Source organism: Oryza glaberrima, chromosome 6 (genome assembly GCF_000147395.1).
Source record: "Oryza glaberrima chromosome 6, OglaRS2, whole genome shotgun sequence".
Lineage (NCBI taxonomy): Eukaryota > Viridiplantae > Streptophyta > Magnoliopsida > Poales > Poaceae > Oryza > Oryza glaberrima.
The window spans coordinates 312,762-329,997 of record NC_068331.1 but is presented as its reverse complement, the minus strand read 5'-3'; the positions used below and the strand labels follow the sequence as shown (position 1 = coordinate 329,997).

The window sequence follows — 17,236 nt, the reverse complement described above, 5'->3', positions numbered from 1 at the left end:
TAAATGAAGGGTTGGAAATATGTGGCTCCTCCTATCTTAATTCCATTGGATGGCTAGCTCATTCTAGCCATCCCAACTTTTTTAGGTAGTTAGATTAGACTAATCTATTAGTCTTATCTTAGACATAATAACAGTAGTAGCTAAGATTTTTTTTTCCACTAGATTTTTTTAACTAAGAAATTGAAATATATATATATATATATGAAGTCAAATTTTCAAAATTTATTTAAATTTGAAAACTTTCAACTTTTCATCTCAAATTTTCATCTCAAATTTCAAAGACTTTCAACACATATTTGAAAACTTTCAACTCGGATTTAAAAACTTTCAACTCGAGACTTGAAAATATTCAAATCCAAATTAAAAAATTTTCAAGTCATGATTTAAAAACTTTTAACACAAAATATTTGAAAACACGTGTGCTGAAAATTAAAAAAATAATCAGAAAAAGAGCAAAAATAAAAGAAAAAAATCGCGAAAAAAAGAAAAACGCACGAAAAAAATCACTAAAAAAATAGACACGTGGCGGGTGGAGGGCGTGCGCGCACCAATTAGCAATCTCGTTATATATCATAGACACATGAGAAGCCACATGACATAACTGCGAGTGGTAAATAGTTAAATGCCTCCTAAAAAAGGTTCGGTGGCTAGTGTAGTACTCGGTAGTATAGTTGCAATTTGATTATCCGAATCCAATATATGTGGTTAAGTTGTAACCTGATTATTCGTTTTATATTATAACATGTTTTGATTTAATATAATTAATCTTTCAAACTTTAATTAAATTTATAAAATCTAACCATGAAACAAACAAAGTATAAAAACATATCCGATATTAGATTTAGTGAACTAATTTGATGTTTACGTATTGCTATGTCAATTTTTTATAAACATATTTAAATCTAAGGATGTTTGATTTTTGAAAAAAAAATGTCAAATGGAGGGAGATCCCAAAAGAAAAGCATTAAAATTCCTTGTACTACTATGGTTGCATTGATTAAAAGTAGCAAAGGAAAGACATCTCTAAAAAAATCTGGGAATGCGACAGGAGATCGACAATGCTAAAATGAAAAGTAAATAAAAATGGTTGGGGTGTGGTACAAGATATGTTTTTTCTAGCTTGGCTGGAATGTGGTTTGATTTTTTCTATCATACTATTTATATTAGTGGAGAGATGTGTCTACCAGTGTTGAAAAAAAAACTGACTCTTTATGAGCTACTCAACGGAGAGTAAATGATGAGGACATCCCTTTCAACGAAACAATCATGTCTACTGCACAGCAAGGACGAATGGCTAGAGCTCAATCTTAAGAATCAAGTAAAGTTGTTCCTAACTATTCATATAAGTTCTTTAAACTGGGTGCTACTAACTAGTTGTTATGGTCTACTTGTTCTTACGAATATGGGAGAGCAACCAGATTCACGAACAAGACTAGGAGCATTAGGGGCATGGTTGTATGAAGTTAAGGAATATGAAGTCATGGCTCTTCACTCCAGAGGGCAATAGGGGCAAATGAGTACTTGTTGAATGATCTTGTCGTATACTTTCATATATGTCTTGTCTCACCATCATATTCACCCGAAGCTGCTCAGAATAACCAAAATAGTGTTCGCACCAGAAACTTGGGCTTCTGGCTTGTATTCAATAGAGCCATTAGAGGTCCATAAAGACTAGGGTTTTCTCCCACCTTCTCTCCTTATCATTCCTCCACCTATATAAACCCTTTGCAGCCACCATTGCAACTTGGGTTTTGTTTAGATGCAAGTTTAGTTTCAACTATTTCATTGTACTCGCATATCAACTAGACCGCCCAGATACTTACCCTAGCTTTGTGTATCAGTTTCATTTGGCAAGTGTTGTGAACTGTTTACATGCCAACACATTCTTACTTGTTCTTCGATTGCTTCAGGTTCAAGGTTGTTCCTGGCACGGCATTAGTTGCTAAGTCGCAGCACCCCCGTGGTATTTGTAGTCGAACCGTCAATGTCGACTTCTCACCCCAAATCGAAGTTATCCTACTCTCATTGAAAGATCATGAAGTCCCATTGCTGCATCAATAGAATTCCCTCAAGTATTTGAACTCTGGGAAATACATCATCGCACAAATCTCGATGATTTATTTCCATCTTTACTTTCTTGACGCATTGCTAGTTGCAACGCTTATAGTTAGTTGATGTATATGCGCTGTTGTTTGAGTGGTCGATATAGCTATATTAGAGTGCGGTTTAGTGTGTAAAAGTCAATAGCTATATCAGAGTGTTTGACCCAATATTGAAATGTCCGACAACTTATACTTTACGTTTTTTTTTGCTTTTAGTTTGAAAAGGAGCCTATCCAACACGGCTCTAGCGGAAGGCAACTATGTTATGGTTAATCTGCTTGGGTGGGAGGAGGGGTATCTGAGCGACATTGGTGACAATGCGCATGTAGGCGCACACGATTTGTAGCGACAACATTGGAATTTTAGGGCTTCAGGGGACTCACGATGGTACAAGTGGAATCCAGGGTAAAAACCGGTTTCTTTAAGAGCCTAATAGGTGCCAAATAACACATACTTGATAGTGATGGCAAAGAGCGGGACAAAAATATCTGTACAATGATATTTTCGACATCTTGACTTGAATTTATAGCATCGACACTCACAGATAAGAAAGTTAGAAATTTTTCTTATCATGTTTATCACAACTAGCTAGAGTAGATCACCACCTCCTATCATTCATTTTCATCGGCCATATACCCTTGGAGTATGGGTCTTGAAGATACATGGAATTGTGGGGTTGGGATTGCATAGTACTCCCTCTGTTTTAATAATATAATCATTTCTAAAGTTTTTCATGAGTTATCATTAATTAAAATGAGAAAGCATGTGAAGAGATTAGACAAGGGGTGATTTTTGATTGATAAGGTAAGGGAGTAAATGATAAAGTAGTTATATTTTAATATATAATTTAAACTTTGGAAATGTTTTTTTATTTTGAAACGAGGGAGTAGTACTCAACTAAGTGCGGGTTTCTAAAGATGAAATATCTATTTTTTTCACTTGGGAAATAAATTGGACTATTTCGAGCGGAGATCAGAGCAGGGCGGGCTTAAAATGAATCGTGTAGTACCCTGCCCAAACCTCCATCCACGTGGAACATAAACAGAGAGGATCAAACGATTCATGGCATGGCATGTATGCTACTCTAAATTCACTCACTCCTGCAACACAAACACATCCTACGTGTCAAAGAAAAAGAAACACAAACGTATACTATACATCGCACTAGTATTTCATCGATGACTCTCCTCTTGTGCTAGTAATAAACCGGTCTGTTATTATTACTTTTAATAATCCATTCAAGTTTCCTCATGATATGGATTGATCAGCAGCAACCTAGCTGCAGCCTCTGCTCTTGGCCCTTGAGATTCATAAATAATACTACTGTCTTCGCTGCTTCCGTCTTCCCCCCCTCCATCGGTCTAAACTTGTGAATGTAGTCAGTCAGTAAATTAGTGAGAGCCATCCATGAGTATCTGCAGCTTAATTGCTTGCCTGGCCTCCACTCCATCATCCCAAGGAACGGGATTAGTTGAGGTCACAGCTCCAGCACCACAACTGCAGATGAACCAAAATCATCGTTACTTTTGCTTCGATCCTTCTTCACATATGTATATTGTGTGTATATATGGTACACTAGTAGAAGAAAGATGCTATGATAGGAGTATATACATACAGTCTGAATCGGTGGTGATCCACTGCGCCATCCGCTGCTCGCCATCATCAGGGACAGTGGACCAAGGCCGCAGCTGCTGCTGGCTCGACGGCGCCTTCGCCGGCGCGGACACGGCTGACAGCGGGGAATACATAGCCGACGATGACGCAGACGAGCAGCTACCCGCGTCCCACTTGAAACTCAGCTTGCTCGTGCTGTCGTTGCCTGCTTTGCTGTTGCTGCTATCCCTCGCCTGGAAGCTCATAACCTTCTGCCATCCATGCAACACATACTTATCATCTTCCTTCTTCTTTACAAGCAGGAAGATTTAAGAAGGAATTAAAAAAGGTGAATGAATTTACCTTCCACCTGCTGGCGCCAGTGGCCTGAGGGTGAGGGTGAGGGGACCTGGGCTGAGCAGCCCGCCTGAGGAGCTCCTTCACCCGAGCGACAGCTTTCTTGCCATGCACCATCGTCTTCCTCGCGCCATCCACCATGCCGCCGCTCTCCCTCCACATCGGCAGCACCTTGCAGCCCATGACAACAGCGCCGCCGCCAGCCTCGCCAATGTGACCCATGACCTCCCTTAGCTCCCCAAGATAGCTACTGATCGAGTAGCTTCTTTGGCTGCTGCTGACAAATACCTGATGGCTCTGGCTCGCGGCTCACCCCTGCAGCAGATCGATGCAAATTAATCACATCACCTTCCTTTATACTGGAGTACCTCCATGTATACTACTCCTGCTCCATAAGCAACAAGCTACGACTCAACTAATTAAGCGCCATGCACATGCATGCGTCTTGGCCACTGATTCTCCAACCGGGCTCCCACCTTAATCTGTATTTTGTTAACAAGTTAATGCAAGTTGACACCCCCCCTAGCAACAGATTGTGGATTATTGGAGTATCCATAGTCTATCATAATATAGAGTAGTTTTGTTTTACCAAATGCACCAAGCCAACAGGGGACATCACATGTGAACATATATAGAATAATATCACAATACATGTTTTGCTAGCTAGCTGCTTGTAACAAGAATCTTGATTAGGTACACGCACTAGCTAGTAGTTGTGGTCAAAGGACAAAGTTGAACACAACTGAATCTGCAGGCTGCCCGGTGTTTAGATCTTCCTCAACCCAACTTGCTTATATGTTTTAAGTACAAGGATTAGATCGTAGCTGTGTCATCACACCACAAGTAGTATTGATTATTACTCCAACAAGAGGGCTGTGACAATCTGACAGATGAGTTAAGAAAGATTAAGCAAGCAAATGATATGCGCATGCCCTCGTTGCTTAGGTTGGCCATGTGGTTGCGGCTGCATGTTTGTGCACTACTACTGACATGACATACCGTGGTGAGGAGAGAGCTGGAGCTATTTGTTAATAGGAGGCAATGGGACCTGATGAACTTTTTCTATGCATCACGATTCAAAAGTTGAGAGGACACAGGCAGTTCATTTTTACTAGTGCCATTAACCAGACGTCATGCCATAGCAAGCCCAGCTCATTATACTGTGTAGTGTGCTGTTACATTTATCTGCTACTACTATATTGTCCCCCCTTCCATTTTAGACTGTAAATGGGTTCGGCTAGAACTGACAGGAATTACAGAGCAACCAGCACGACAACAATTGTCCCCACATGGGTGGAATGCATGAAGCCCAACACTCTACTCTGTCCCAGCCACTCAGCTCTTTGTGCCACAAGATAAACGACCAGATCCTCTCATGTTCTCAAAAGAGATTAAATAAGAATAGTAAGACTGCATTGATAGAGTCCGAGAAAAGACCAGATCATGCGAATGAATAGCATTTCTCGACACCTAGTTATGGTCTCAACGTGCTGTGTATTCTCACATACCACAAGTGCAGTGATGATATATAATTATATGTACTCCTCATGGAGGCATATGTATCTTTCCTTTTACTGTCTCTTTATTCCTATGACTTCTTTTCCCTGCATCCTAGTAAGAGTGTAAACGGTCATACTAACACACCAATAACGTGTTTTTTTGTAATTAATCCGCAAAGCACTATCTCTTGAAATTAGCTACAACTAAATTATGCACCATGCTGATCCACGTGCTGCACCCGGGCAACAATTTTCAGCAATTTCTTGTCTTCTTTGTTTCTTTGTCAGTATTTATTTTGCACCAAAAATTTATATTTTTTAGAAGTAGTTTGGAAATTGGAATCATAGACAACTGGGCCACTTGTTGCCCCAACATAGCAGTTTTAGTATGTTACAACTTACATGTGCCCAAGCATGTTATGAATCTTTTGGTTGCAAAACAGATTTAGTTACATGGCAATGACACCATTCATTTTGTTTGATTTCATTAAATAATAATCACAAGTTAAGGATGTCATTAGCAAAAGGCTTAAGAAACACAAAGTGAAGTAGATGCAATGGTAATCTTCTATGTCTTAGGTTTTCATCAAGTGAAGAAATGTTGCTTTTGGTAAATAAAAAGGAAAAAGAAATGCTGCTCATTGCTTAAATCAGACAATTTGATAATAGACACATTTTGTGGGTTCAAGAAACCAATATACTAACATGCAGTACTAATCTGTGAAAAAAAACAACTAAATGTGGTAACAATTTTCTGAAATCGAACTTACTTCAGAATGAAGCCACCAAACGCATTGCCCAAAGCACAGAGCTTCCCCAGGAAGAAGCAACTTTCAGTGTCCATTTCCCTTCAAAGAATCCTGCTCAACAAGCAGTCAAATGCCAACAAATGAAAATGCATGTGAATGCGTCAGATCTGAAACAATAATAGCCAGCAAACTGAAACACATGGATTTTTTTACCAGTTTTATCAAGTACATGGTAGCAAGTTACAATATAAATTATACAACACTTTATACGTTTACGGCATATTCCCTTTTAAAAAATCTGCCTACATATATATATCAAACTTCAACATAATTGAGAAACAATTTAGTGTTTATATGTCTATGTGTACAATGGGCTACAGCTATAAGACGACCACAAATCAGATTTAAACAAATGAATGTTGTCTGCTTCATGCCTCATTTGCTTGGCGCATGAGTTCGAGGATGCTAGAAGCTTTCCTCTTTGCACGATCTGTTCCAGTTTCTGACAGCTCCTTGAGTGCATCCTCCACTCCAGCTGCCTTTGCAGCCAATGTCTGCTCAGTATCAGCAGAACAGAGCAACCATAGAATGGCTGCAGCGTTCTCCCTATTGCGAGGAGACCCTGTTTTGATAACCTCAACAAGTGGAGGAATTGGTTCTGACTGCGCAATTACAATCTTGCCTTCTGGGTTGCCTGCAAGAATTGACAGAAGACTAAGTGCCTCGTCAATCATTCCCCCTGTAGGATCCACCAAGAAGTTCATCAGATGGATGACAATTCCAGCTTTCACTGCCCGGACCTTGTTTCCCTGATATATGCACAGGTTAAAAATTGCCGTCGCAGCATCTTTCTTGCCTCTTGGGCTCCCATCGCACAGAAGGTTGATGAGTGGAGGGATTGCACCAGCGGCGCCAATAGTTACCTTGTTCTCATCAACAACTGATAAGCTGAATAGTGTGGCTGCTGCATTCTCTCTGGTTTCCATGCTCCCAGTTTTCAGCACTTCCACTATCTTAGGGATAGCATGAGAGTCCACGATGCTTGCCTTGTTGTTCTCATGAATGGAGAGGTTCAGGAGTGCTGTCACTGCATGTTCCTGTGTTCGTGGATCTGAAGAGGAGAGCAGATTGACCAGCAAGGGGATGGCTCCTGCCTCAGCGATGCATATCCGGTTGTTGACATTTCTCTTGGCAAGCAGTCGTATCTCACCTGCAGCTGCCCGCTGCTCATCTTGGTTCCCACTCCTGAGCCTGTTCATCAGCGAGACTAGACCAGCATGGTCATAGTCGGAACTTTTTGCCGCCTTCTTATCACGGGAATTCTGTTTGTTCTTGGGAAGCTCAATACCATTAGCTTCGCACCATTGTGAGATGAGGCTTTTGAGGACAAAGTTTGGGGTGAGAGAAGTATGCGAGAGTGGCTGCTGCGTCTTAGGGCAGGTCTTGTGGCCAGAATCAAGCCACTTTTGGATGCAGGATCGCTCATATGTCTGAAAAAAAGAAGACACAATTGCTTTTTAAATTTTTTGGACTGAAAAAATGTATGTGGTGGAAAGAATATACTACAAGAAACATGTACCTGGCCGCTGGACACAATGACAGGGTCCTGCATGAGCTCGAGGGATATGGGGCACCTAAACTCGTCTGGGATGATAGGAGACCTATGCTTAATGGAGGCAGACCTAGTGGTGAGGGCATCGTTGGCATGATCTTCAGTGACGACGCAGTCTTTGAGCTTCTTGAGCAGGGAAGACATTTGGTCGACACAGCCATCAGGTTCTCCGGCAGTGGAAATGACCATGTTATGAAGGGCGATGGACTCGTTCTTCATGTCAGCCATGGTGTGCAGCTGCAGCTTGTGAGAGATCCTGGTGAGAAGGGCGGGGTCGGAAGGGTTGTCGGTAAGAGCCCAAGCAAGATCCATGGAAAGCTGTGTATCCGGGGGATCCGTCCTTGTGGAGGCTCGTTGGAACTGGGAGTGGACGAGCGCGACCTGATGAGGAGAAAACATACATTCAAACATTCCATTCCAAGTCCAAGTCCAAGAAGGAGTTGGGGGCTGCATAATATAGTGAGTACCTGCTCTTGGACCTCTTGGGGCATGTGGAAGGTGTTGTAGGGCAAGGCATCCAAGGCGAGGTGAATCTGCCTGTTGACGCCTGCAAATTCGTCCAGGAACGCATCCCCTCGCATGGCCTGCATCCATCCATCCATATAGTATATAGTATAGTATAGATTGATGGTTGAGAATTGAAATCAACAACAGCAGCAGGAAGAGCAGGAGGAGAATTGACAAGAGACCTGGTCGATCTTACTGCCGTCGCGGGTCTTGCGGAGGAGGTCTCGCGCGGCCCCGAGGGCGTCGGCGAGGGGAGTACTCGAGGAGGAGGAGGAGGAGGCGGGGAGGTGGTCGAGCAGCGGGGCGAGGAGGCGGACGCGGCGGGAGAGGTCGGCGCAGGGGCGGCGCAGGGGCCCACGCGGCTCCGGGAGCGCCGCGATCTCGTCGGCCACCCGCTTCGGCATCGCAACGCCGATTTCCCCTTTTTCCGATCTCGCCTCTCCTCACACTCAAGATCAACCTCAACCTCCTCTCCTCTCCTTGTGAACGCGGGCGGACAGCAAGCCAAGCCAACCCAAGACGACGACCGGTGGTCAGGTCAACCAAACCGAGTCTCAGCTGCTCGGTGGCCCTCTCCCACTCCCATTTCATTTTGCATCCAAGGATGGGAGCGTACCTTTCTACCTTTTCAATTCATACGTCCAAATTTATAGCTACATTTCCAAACAAATAAAATCTACTATTATCTCTTTACCAGAATATAAAAAGTTTTATTATTATTATTATTATGAATGTCTACATACATACACCCTCTGTCCCAAAATATAAACATTTTTAGAATAGTCTAAGTCAAACATTTTTAACTTTAACTATTAATAAAAAATAAAAAAGATCAATAATGTAAAATTAATGTTACTAGATTAATCATTAAACAAACTATCGTAGTATGTAACTATTTATATTTAAAACATATTACTTTCATAGATATTGTTGCTCAAAGTAGTATCTTCGAGACTATGTTGAAGTCACAAAATACTTATATTTTGAGACGATGATAGTTTAAGTTAAAAGTGATCATAGTGATAATAATAAAATATAATAACACCTATACTGGACATGCCTGCAGTGCCAATAATCAGATACATCATCCATCAATTCATTACTTGCATCGTCTCCTTTGGCATTAACTTATATCCTCTTCACCTTACAAATCAAGCTCATCAAGTGATTGCAGATGACAACTGATCAAACACATAGTAGTACTAGGGATAGTCAATGGGCACAGACAGACAGCTACTCCTACAAATTAGGTGGTGTTTGGATCAGTGACTAAATTTTAGCCCCTATCATATCGGATGAATTTGGAGTATTAAACATAGACTACTTATAAAACTAATTATATAAATGAGTGCTAATTCGTGTGACAAATTTTTAAAGTCTAGTTAATCCATAATTAGCGCATGTTTACTGTAGCATCACATAGGCTAATCATGGATTAATTAGGCTCAATAGATTCGTCTCGCGAATTAGTTCAAGATTATGGATGGATTTTATTAATAGTCTACGTTTAATATTTATAGTCCAAATATCCAATGTGATAGTAACTTAAAACTTTTAGTCACATATAAACAGGGTCTAACATCATCCATAGCAAAACTAGAGGTCGGAGGAAGGGAGGGACGATCACCTGTCAGTCTGTCCGTCCATTCTACAATCGATCTAGTACTAGTACACAGCAAAGCAACACATATGCATCACACCTGACCAGACTTTCTCAAATCACTCCCTACCCAAACCCAGGCATACCCAGCTCCCCAAATTAAAAATCATAATCCGCTCTTTCCAACCTCCACAGCGTGTTCTTGCGTCGGTCTTAATACAGTAGTACATCGTTATGCTTCATCTCTCGGTTTCCATCTTCTCAGAAATGTTCCGATTGGGCTCACTCATTGCAGCACCAGCACCATCACTCCCTCTTGATATAGCACCGTCATTACTTTCAGAAGTAGCTGCTGCTTCTGAAATATGACACAGCAGAATCAAGTTAATTAGCTTGACCAGAAATTCGTAAGCGATTACTTTCAGATACAACGTAAGTAAAAACGATACTACAAGGGAGTGTCCCCTGAAACAGGCTTACGATTTACACAAATTCAGAGCAAAAACAAGTGCAGTCACTAGGACCTTTAACAACTACCCCAGCAATCAACACATGCTCACATAAGCCACTGGCAGTGTTGCTTCCATTTTGTTCTAGGACTACTATATGCTTACAGGAGCATAGAGTCCTGAGAACTTGGCAAAGACAAACCAGAATTTTACACAGTTGGAAAATGTCATACAACATAAGACAATCTGCACAATTTATCTTATGAATACTGAACATGTGTACCTAATTGAAGAACTGGCACAAAGAAAATGTCACAACCTTTTTGCTGTGATGGAGGAGGTTCTTGAGTATTCCAAGCAGCAGCTGCAGATGCAGCTAGTTGTTCTTCAATTACTTTCATGAGTTCTTCGCTGGTGTAAGGTGCAGCCTCAGGCTTATCATCCGAGCCTTTTGTGTTTCAAGGAACAAAAAAACAAGGGAAGACAACATTACATTCACGGGTCTTAAGCTCAAATCACGGGAAAAAAATGTGTGCTTGCTCAAGACTAGGAAAATGTCAAGACCCTTGTTTGAATGCCACCTTAGTTTTTAACAGCATTGAATGAGAAGCAGGATATGAGTCTAGGACTGAAGGAAATGGTAAATAGATAAGTGGAGCTAACCAGCAACAACCCAGGGGTCCAAACACTGCAAATGTATCAAGGTGCAATTGTGATTTTTTACTGACATACATGAATTTCTAATGTGGATTTCAAGACGAGTGCTTTAAATTAATTGGGTATGACTTCCCCCTGAATAACTTCAGGAGCAGTTTATTTGGAGTACTAATGCTGAGGGTTTAGTGAAGAATTAGCTAGAATAGGAAGCCGGACAACAGCAAAAATATGATGTCTAGGCTTGCTGGGAAAGAGTTTACCTCTGCTAGTCCTTTGGGACCAAAGACTAACAGAGCAACCACTCCAATAACCAGAGCTTCGGGAGCTCCAACTCCAAATAAAGAAGCGTAAACACCAGTTCCACGACTTGTTCTTTTGCTCTCTACATTGAAGAAGTCAAAGAAACACAAACGCAGTGAGATGCCTAATTTGGCAAAGAATTATGGAACAGCACGATATGAATACAGGCATAGTAAATATAGTAAAGGGAATATCCTTCATCCAGCTATGTAAAGCAGGAAGGTAGATGGGCAGTTATATCGGCGAAGACAAATTAGATGGGTAAGAAATCCTGATCTCTTCCTTTCCTAGTCTTTAGCTTTCCTGTTTTTCATACAAAGATGGTAATGTGTTGACGTCTAATTCCAGTCCAAGAGAAAATTTGTAGATGAGGTTAGTGAAATCGAACTGCCGAGACACGTAGGAATGGTAGTTATGGAAACGAAAGAAGAAGTGGGTAGAGTTGAATTGAGATGAAACTAAACAGTGTAGAATGGCGAGCAGCCAGGTGATGCGAGGGACATGATCCCAGGCATTTTGCCGAGCATATGGTGGGCATTTTGCCGAACAATGACAAAATGTTGAATGCCGCCCAATTTGTGCACTGTATAGAGCTTGTGACAAGAGTTGCTATTACGGGTATTTTCATCTAAGATATGATGAATACTTTTGACGGATAATAACACAAAGAAGGAGTGCAATTAAAAGGCAACTAGATACTATGAGTCGCAATGAATGAAGGGAAGAAATGAATCCAAACAATAAACTCAGGAAGGCTCGCTTCGTATCATACAATCAATCAATCAATGAATCGTTTGTTGGTTGTGGTGTAGTAGTAGGAGAGTGCCCGTACGACGGCGGCGGCGGAGATGGCGGCCGGAGACGAAGGATAGACCGACCGCGCAGTAGGGCTGGGCGAGGGTGAGCCTCCGCCTCCTCCACTGTGAGGAAAGGGAAGGGGAAGTAGGAGTACACGTGGCGACGCACGGAGGAGGTCGGAGTAGCAGGCCGGCGATGGCCATCGCCGGCGGTGGGCTTGGAATTCGATTCGATTCGTAGGGTATATGCCGCTCACTCGCAATCGCAAGTCGCACCGCACCTCAACAACACAAGAGGGAGGTGAACGAGAAGGAGATATTGCGGGACCCACCATATAAATCAATAAAAATAAATATCCTTATGGTACTAGTTTATTTTCTACTTGGAAAAAGTACATCAAAGGGCCCACAACTTGTCATCGAATTACAAAATCGTCCCTCATCCGCAAAACCAGATATATAACATCCCTTAACTTACAAAACCGTTCGCTTTACATCCTTCAGTGATTTTGACCCGGTTTTGTCCTACGTGGCGGGTGAGTCAGCGTGGAACCCACGTGGCCCCACATGTCAAGGACGCGTGGACCAACCATGAACGAGTAGAACCTTTCAATGCGGCTGGTAAGTAATTTGCCAGCACGTTATCATCTACGCCAGTAGCGTAGAGAGTTGTGGAGTAGACTTGCAGGAATTCCTCTAGGTCTGCACTTCCGTCATATTTCTCGATCGCTCCTGGTCGAAACTTTTCGGGCCATCGTACATCTCATAATGTGGGTGTGAACGCTCTGCACCCACCTCCTGGAGCGAAAGGTGGCCCGCGGTTGTGATGTCGTCGAGGAGGTCTGTCCGATGAAGAAGACGACGAAGATGAGGACGAGGGATCGCTCGGGTCGGGAGCTCGACTTCTCGAACGGTGGTCGCGTCTTCAATCTCGACTAGATGCGGGAGATCGGGAATTGCGTTCCCGTCCATCGTCGTCGCCTCGCCACTGATGCTATCGCCTTGAACTTGACCATTGGCTCCCTGATCTCGCTGATTGTTGTCGCCATCGTCACGACGGTTGTTATCGTTGTTGTCTCGGCGGTCGCTACGGGCCTGCCGATCTCGATCTTCGTTAGGGCGGCCTCCTCGATCATTGTTCCCTCCTTGGCATGAGGGGGGACGATGGCAGTGTCAACGGTGAGCGGTGTTCTCTTCTCGTCGAGAGGGAGAACGACGCCGATGACGATCAGTGTCGTTCCGATCTCGTCTTTCCCTCCGCCAGTCGTCCAGATGTTCGTGAAGGTCGCGATTCTCACGACGCGGTGGAGTTGGATCTCGGGCTGCCCGTGGCGATTGAGCACGGAGAGGATGTTCTCCAGTAGGGTTTTCCGCTTCTGCGTTCCCGTTAGCTGGTTCACCGTTTCCTCGTGGTGGATCTTGCGGTGGAGGCTCAGTCGCTGTCTCCGCGAACACGCTATTGAGATTGGTCACAGTCTCTCGTAATCACGTTGCCCGCTGATCAACGTCAGGGTTTAGGGCAAGGTCAAAGGGGCTTTCTCTCAATATCGCGTTGTCACGCCCGGAATTTCTATCCAAAATTCCAAACGCTTACATGTGTGTGAACCCTCGTCCAGGAATCAGCCGAGGCACACAATAACAAATTGATAATAGAGTACAATTATTACTCTAATTAATAAGCGAATAAAATGTCATTACAGAGGTAGATAGTTCCTCTCAATCAATAAAGATCTAAGCAGCGGAAAAATAAGATAAACGGCGCAGACGACTCCACTCCACAGGCAGCTTGATCAGGGCTACACCTAATCCTCCACACCATCAGCATCACTGTCGAACTCCTCCTCTGATGAATGATTGCAAGGTGAGTATATGACATACTCAGCAAGCCACGCAGCAAATATGCAAATGCACAGGATAACAAAGGATGGCATAGTAGGGTTTCATTTGCATAAACAGCATTTAATAAACATTTTAGAATTTAATAAAACAGTTAAGTAATAATTAAACAATATTAATCCAATGCTATACAACATACCCTGTTGCATAGGCCCAACCATTCTGAACAACCATCCCGGCTGCACAGTTCTATCTCCAAAGCAGGAATATACCATTCCAAACCAGGAGCTAATCAAATTATTACCAGTTATAGCATCTTTTATTATGATGAGAGGTGTGAGACTAATCACGAAAGACATTGTTAGACCCGCCCATAACCGCGGGCACGGCTATTCGAATAGTTTTACTCTTATCAGAGGTGTACCACTGTACCCACAAGACACAGCCCCACGACATGTCACCATGCGCCTCGATACCACCACGGTACCTCGGAAAGGAGCTGTGACAGTACCCCTCGCACAACACAATCCACCACAGCGCACCGTTCCTGGATCATAATCACCCCCTTATAAACAAGGCATGGACTCCCCAGCGACCCCCGTGGGCTTATCTCCGCCACTTCTCAGTCTGGTGCCCCGCAATGAACCATGTTATACAAAAGGTAAAGTCGTTGCCTACGCTGGCTTGTGGTTGGTACGGTTAATGTTTCACAACCGAAAATCGTGAACCGGTCCTTAATTGTCATGAGCACAACCATCAAAACCATGTGCTCACAACCCACCATTATCAGGTTTTAGTTGGCAAATTAATTAATTAACCAATCATGATTAACCATCATGAGCTATCATTAAGCCATCATTAAATAATAGTGAATCATAAGTTATCCCAATAGTGTGCTAATGTTTCTAAGCATGGCTAAGCAATCATATCTAATATCTAGCTGAACCAATATATAAAGCCCAACTAGTCAAGTTATAATAACCCAAGGTATCAAGGAATAAAGTAATCAAGAACAAAAAGGCTATAACAAACAATAGGTTAATTCCACCCAATGACATTCGAAAATAAATGCAATAGTTGAATAAAAACAATAGCTTTAAACGGGATCAACATGCTCAAAGGGTTGTTTGGGATCTGTGTGACTTGCCTTGCTGGCCTTGGAACTCTTCAAATTCTTCTCCTGCGAAAACGAACTCTCCGGAAACGTCGGAATCTAAACAGAAAAGAGCAGAATCACCAAAACAGCACATAAACAAGCATGAACAGTACATGTGGATATTTTTAACATGTAGATCTCGATTTTAGAAAAATTTAGAGACTTGAACCAACAAAATCCGAGCTAAGATGAATTAGTTATGAATTTTTAAAGATTAAATCGGATTAAAACACTTATATGGATTTTAATTGAATTATGACGCAATAATGAATTATTTTTGAAAAGGAAAAGGGAATTATTGCATCAGCGGCTAGGGTTCGCGGTGGACCGGGTGCACGGCGACGGTTCACGGAAATGAACGGCCGAGATCGATCCATCCAAAATGGACGGCCAAGATCCAACGGTCCACGACCGGTCTACGGCGGACGGCAACGATGACGTCGGCGATGACGTCACCACCGGCGGCGGCTCGGGCGCGCAAGCTCGCCGGTGAACGACGGCGCGACGACGCGAACGGAGGACACCAACTCGTAGAGGGCGACGCGGCGAACTCACCGGTGACCAAAACAACGGCGGAAGATCAACGAACGGCAACGGCGTCGAGGAAGAAGCGGCGGTGACCTTCGGCTTGACGACGACGACGGTGTTCCGGCGACCTACGGCGACGACGGAGGGGTGGACGAGGACGGCGACGCGACGGCGACCATGACGGTGACCTCCCCGAGCAGCGACGACGACTGGAGCGACGACGGCGCACGGCTGGAGCGGCGGCGACGACGGCGGCGCGAGGGCTCACGGCGCTAGGGCTCTACGGGCGACGAGAGACGAAGGCGAGGGTGGCGGCGGGTAGCGGAGGACCTGGGGGTGCTTTTATAGGGGTTGGAAGGCGGCGGCGAAGGCCCACGGTGGCCGGCGACGAGAAGGAAAGATTAGGGTTCGGAGAGAGAGATGAATCCGATTCGAGATCGAATCCACGGATTTCCAAACGGAATTAGCCGACGATTCCATAAGAGAAAAGATAGAGGGGATCCCGGGGATCATTTCCCCTCTATTGATTTCACCGGAAAAGGAAAGGGGCGGCCGGATTTGGAAGGAGACGGCGGCGGCGCGGCGCTAGGGTTCGGGCGGCGGCCGGCCAGAGGTAGACGACGACCTGACAGGCGGGCCCCACCTGTCAGCGGTAGCGAGCGCGCGCGCGGGCGGCTCGGCTTGACTTGGGCCGACTTGGGCCGAGGAGGAGAGAGAGAGAGAGAGAGAGTTTTGGGCCGACTTTCGGCCCAAAGCCAAGAGAGACTTTTTAAAACCTTTTTCCATTTAAATTATTCATGAAATGCAATTCCATTTATTAAAAATACTTCCTTAGCTCAATTAAATCCCAGAAAAATCTAGGAATTATAGAATTAAGCAAAGTATTTAATGAAATTTTATCTGGCCTCATTTTATATTGGAATTTATTATTTAAAATTAGATCTTCTCTTCTAGGCTTTTAAAATAAATTCTAATAATTCCAATTAAACAACAATTTATATTTTTAGGATTTTTAGGGTGTGACACGCGTCGAGGTTCCACAGTTGTTGGGCAGGCGTTCTGGCTGCTGCGGACGCACTTGTCTCAGCGACATTGATCACGTTTACATCTCGTAATCTTCCAAAAGGTGTAGCATGAATGGCTCGTTAGGGTTGACACCGACAAAACCCACGAACCGATCTAAAGTCATTGCTACGTCTCGTTCCTCGGCAACGCACTGAGATTGAATTCGTGGTTGTTTGATGTGAGGACGTGGCGGCTTGAATGTCCTAAGGAAGATCTTGCAACTTGTGAGATCGTGAGATCTTGATTTATGGACCGGGCAATAGGTGAAACCCGTTGGTGAAGTGCGTTGAATCCCACGCTCCCAGCAGACGTAGAGTTCGGCCTTCACATGGAGTATCACCGGGCAATCTTCCAGAGTATGCTTGGATGTCTTATGGACGAGACACCAAGATCTCAGATTCTGGATAGGCATCCTTGTCGGTTCTGGGT

The 17,236-nt window shown here is 43.7% G+C and overlaps 3 protein-coding genes across 5 annotated transcripts; all 3 read right to left on the bottom strand.

Annotated features, from left to right (window-relative positions):
• Positions 1–2,798: 2,798 nt before the first annotated feature.
• LOC127776799 (uncharacterized) lies at positions 2,799–6,411 on the bottom strand. 2 transcript variants are annotated; one of them, XM_052303347.1, is made up of 4 exons: positions 6,322–6,411; positions 4,059–4,367; positions 3,718–3,964; positions 2,799–3,599 (listed from the first exon to the last, which is right to left on the bottom strand). In XM_052303347.1, exons 2-4 carry the CDS (start codon positions 4,272–4,274, stop codon positions 3,580–3,582), a joined length of 483 nt encoding a protein of 160 aa, XP_052159307.1. In that variant the 5' UTR covers positions 4,275–4,367; positions 6,322–6,411; the 3' UTR covers positions 2,799–3,579. The 2 variants fall into 2 exon arrangements, with proteins under 2 accessions (XP_052159307.1, XP_052159306.1); XM_052303346.1 differs by having other exon boundaries at positions 2,856–3,599; positions 3,718–3,967.
• A 68-nt stretch (positions 6,412–6,479) lies between these two features.
• LOC127776798 (U-box domain-containing protein 12) lies at positions 6,480–8,949 on the bottom strand. The gene is made up of 4 exons (XM_052303345.1): positions 8,602–8,949; positions 8,380–8,496; positions 7,880–8,293; positions 6,480–7,790 (listed from the first exon to the last, which is right to left on the bottom strand). Exons 1-4 carry the CDS (start codon positions 8,821–8,823, stop codon positions 6,729–6,731), a joined length of 1,815 nt encoding a protein of 604 aa, XP_052159305.1. The 5' UTR covers positions 8,824–8,949; the 3' UTR covers positions 6,480–6,728.
• A 530-nt stretch (positions 8,950–9,479) lies between these two features.
• Positions 9,480–12,526, bottom strand: LOC127775918 (sec-independent protein translocase protein TATB, chloroplastic-like). 2 transcript variants are annotated; one of them, XM_052302230.1, is made up of 3 exons: positions 12,258–12,526; positions 10,788–10,916; positions 9,480–10,377 (listed from the first exon to the last, which is right to left on the bottom strand). In XM_052302230.1, exons 1-3 carry the CDS (start codon positions 12,424–12,426, stop codon positions 10,259–10,261), a joined length of 417 nt encoding a protein of 138 aa, XP_052158190.1. In that variant the 5' UTR covers positions 12,427–12,526; the 3' UTR covers positions 9,480–10,258. The 2 variants fall into 2 exon arrangements, with proteins under 2 accessions (XP_052158190.1, XP_052158191.1); XM_052302231.1 differs by lacking the exon at positions 9,480–10,377 and adding an exon at positions 11,386–11,507.
• Between the last annotated feature and the right edge of the window lie 4,710 nt (positions 12,527–17,236).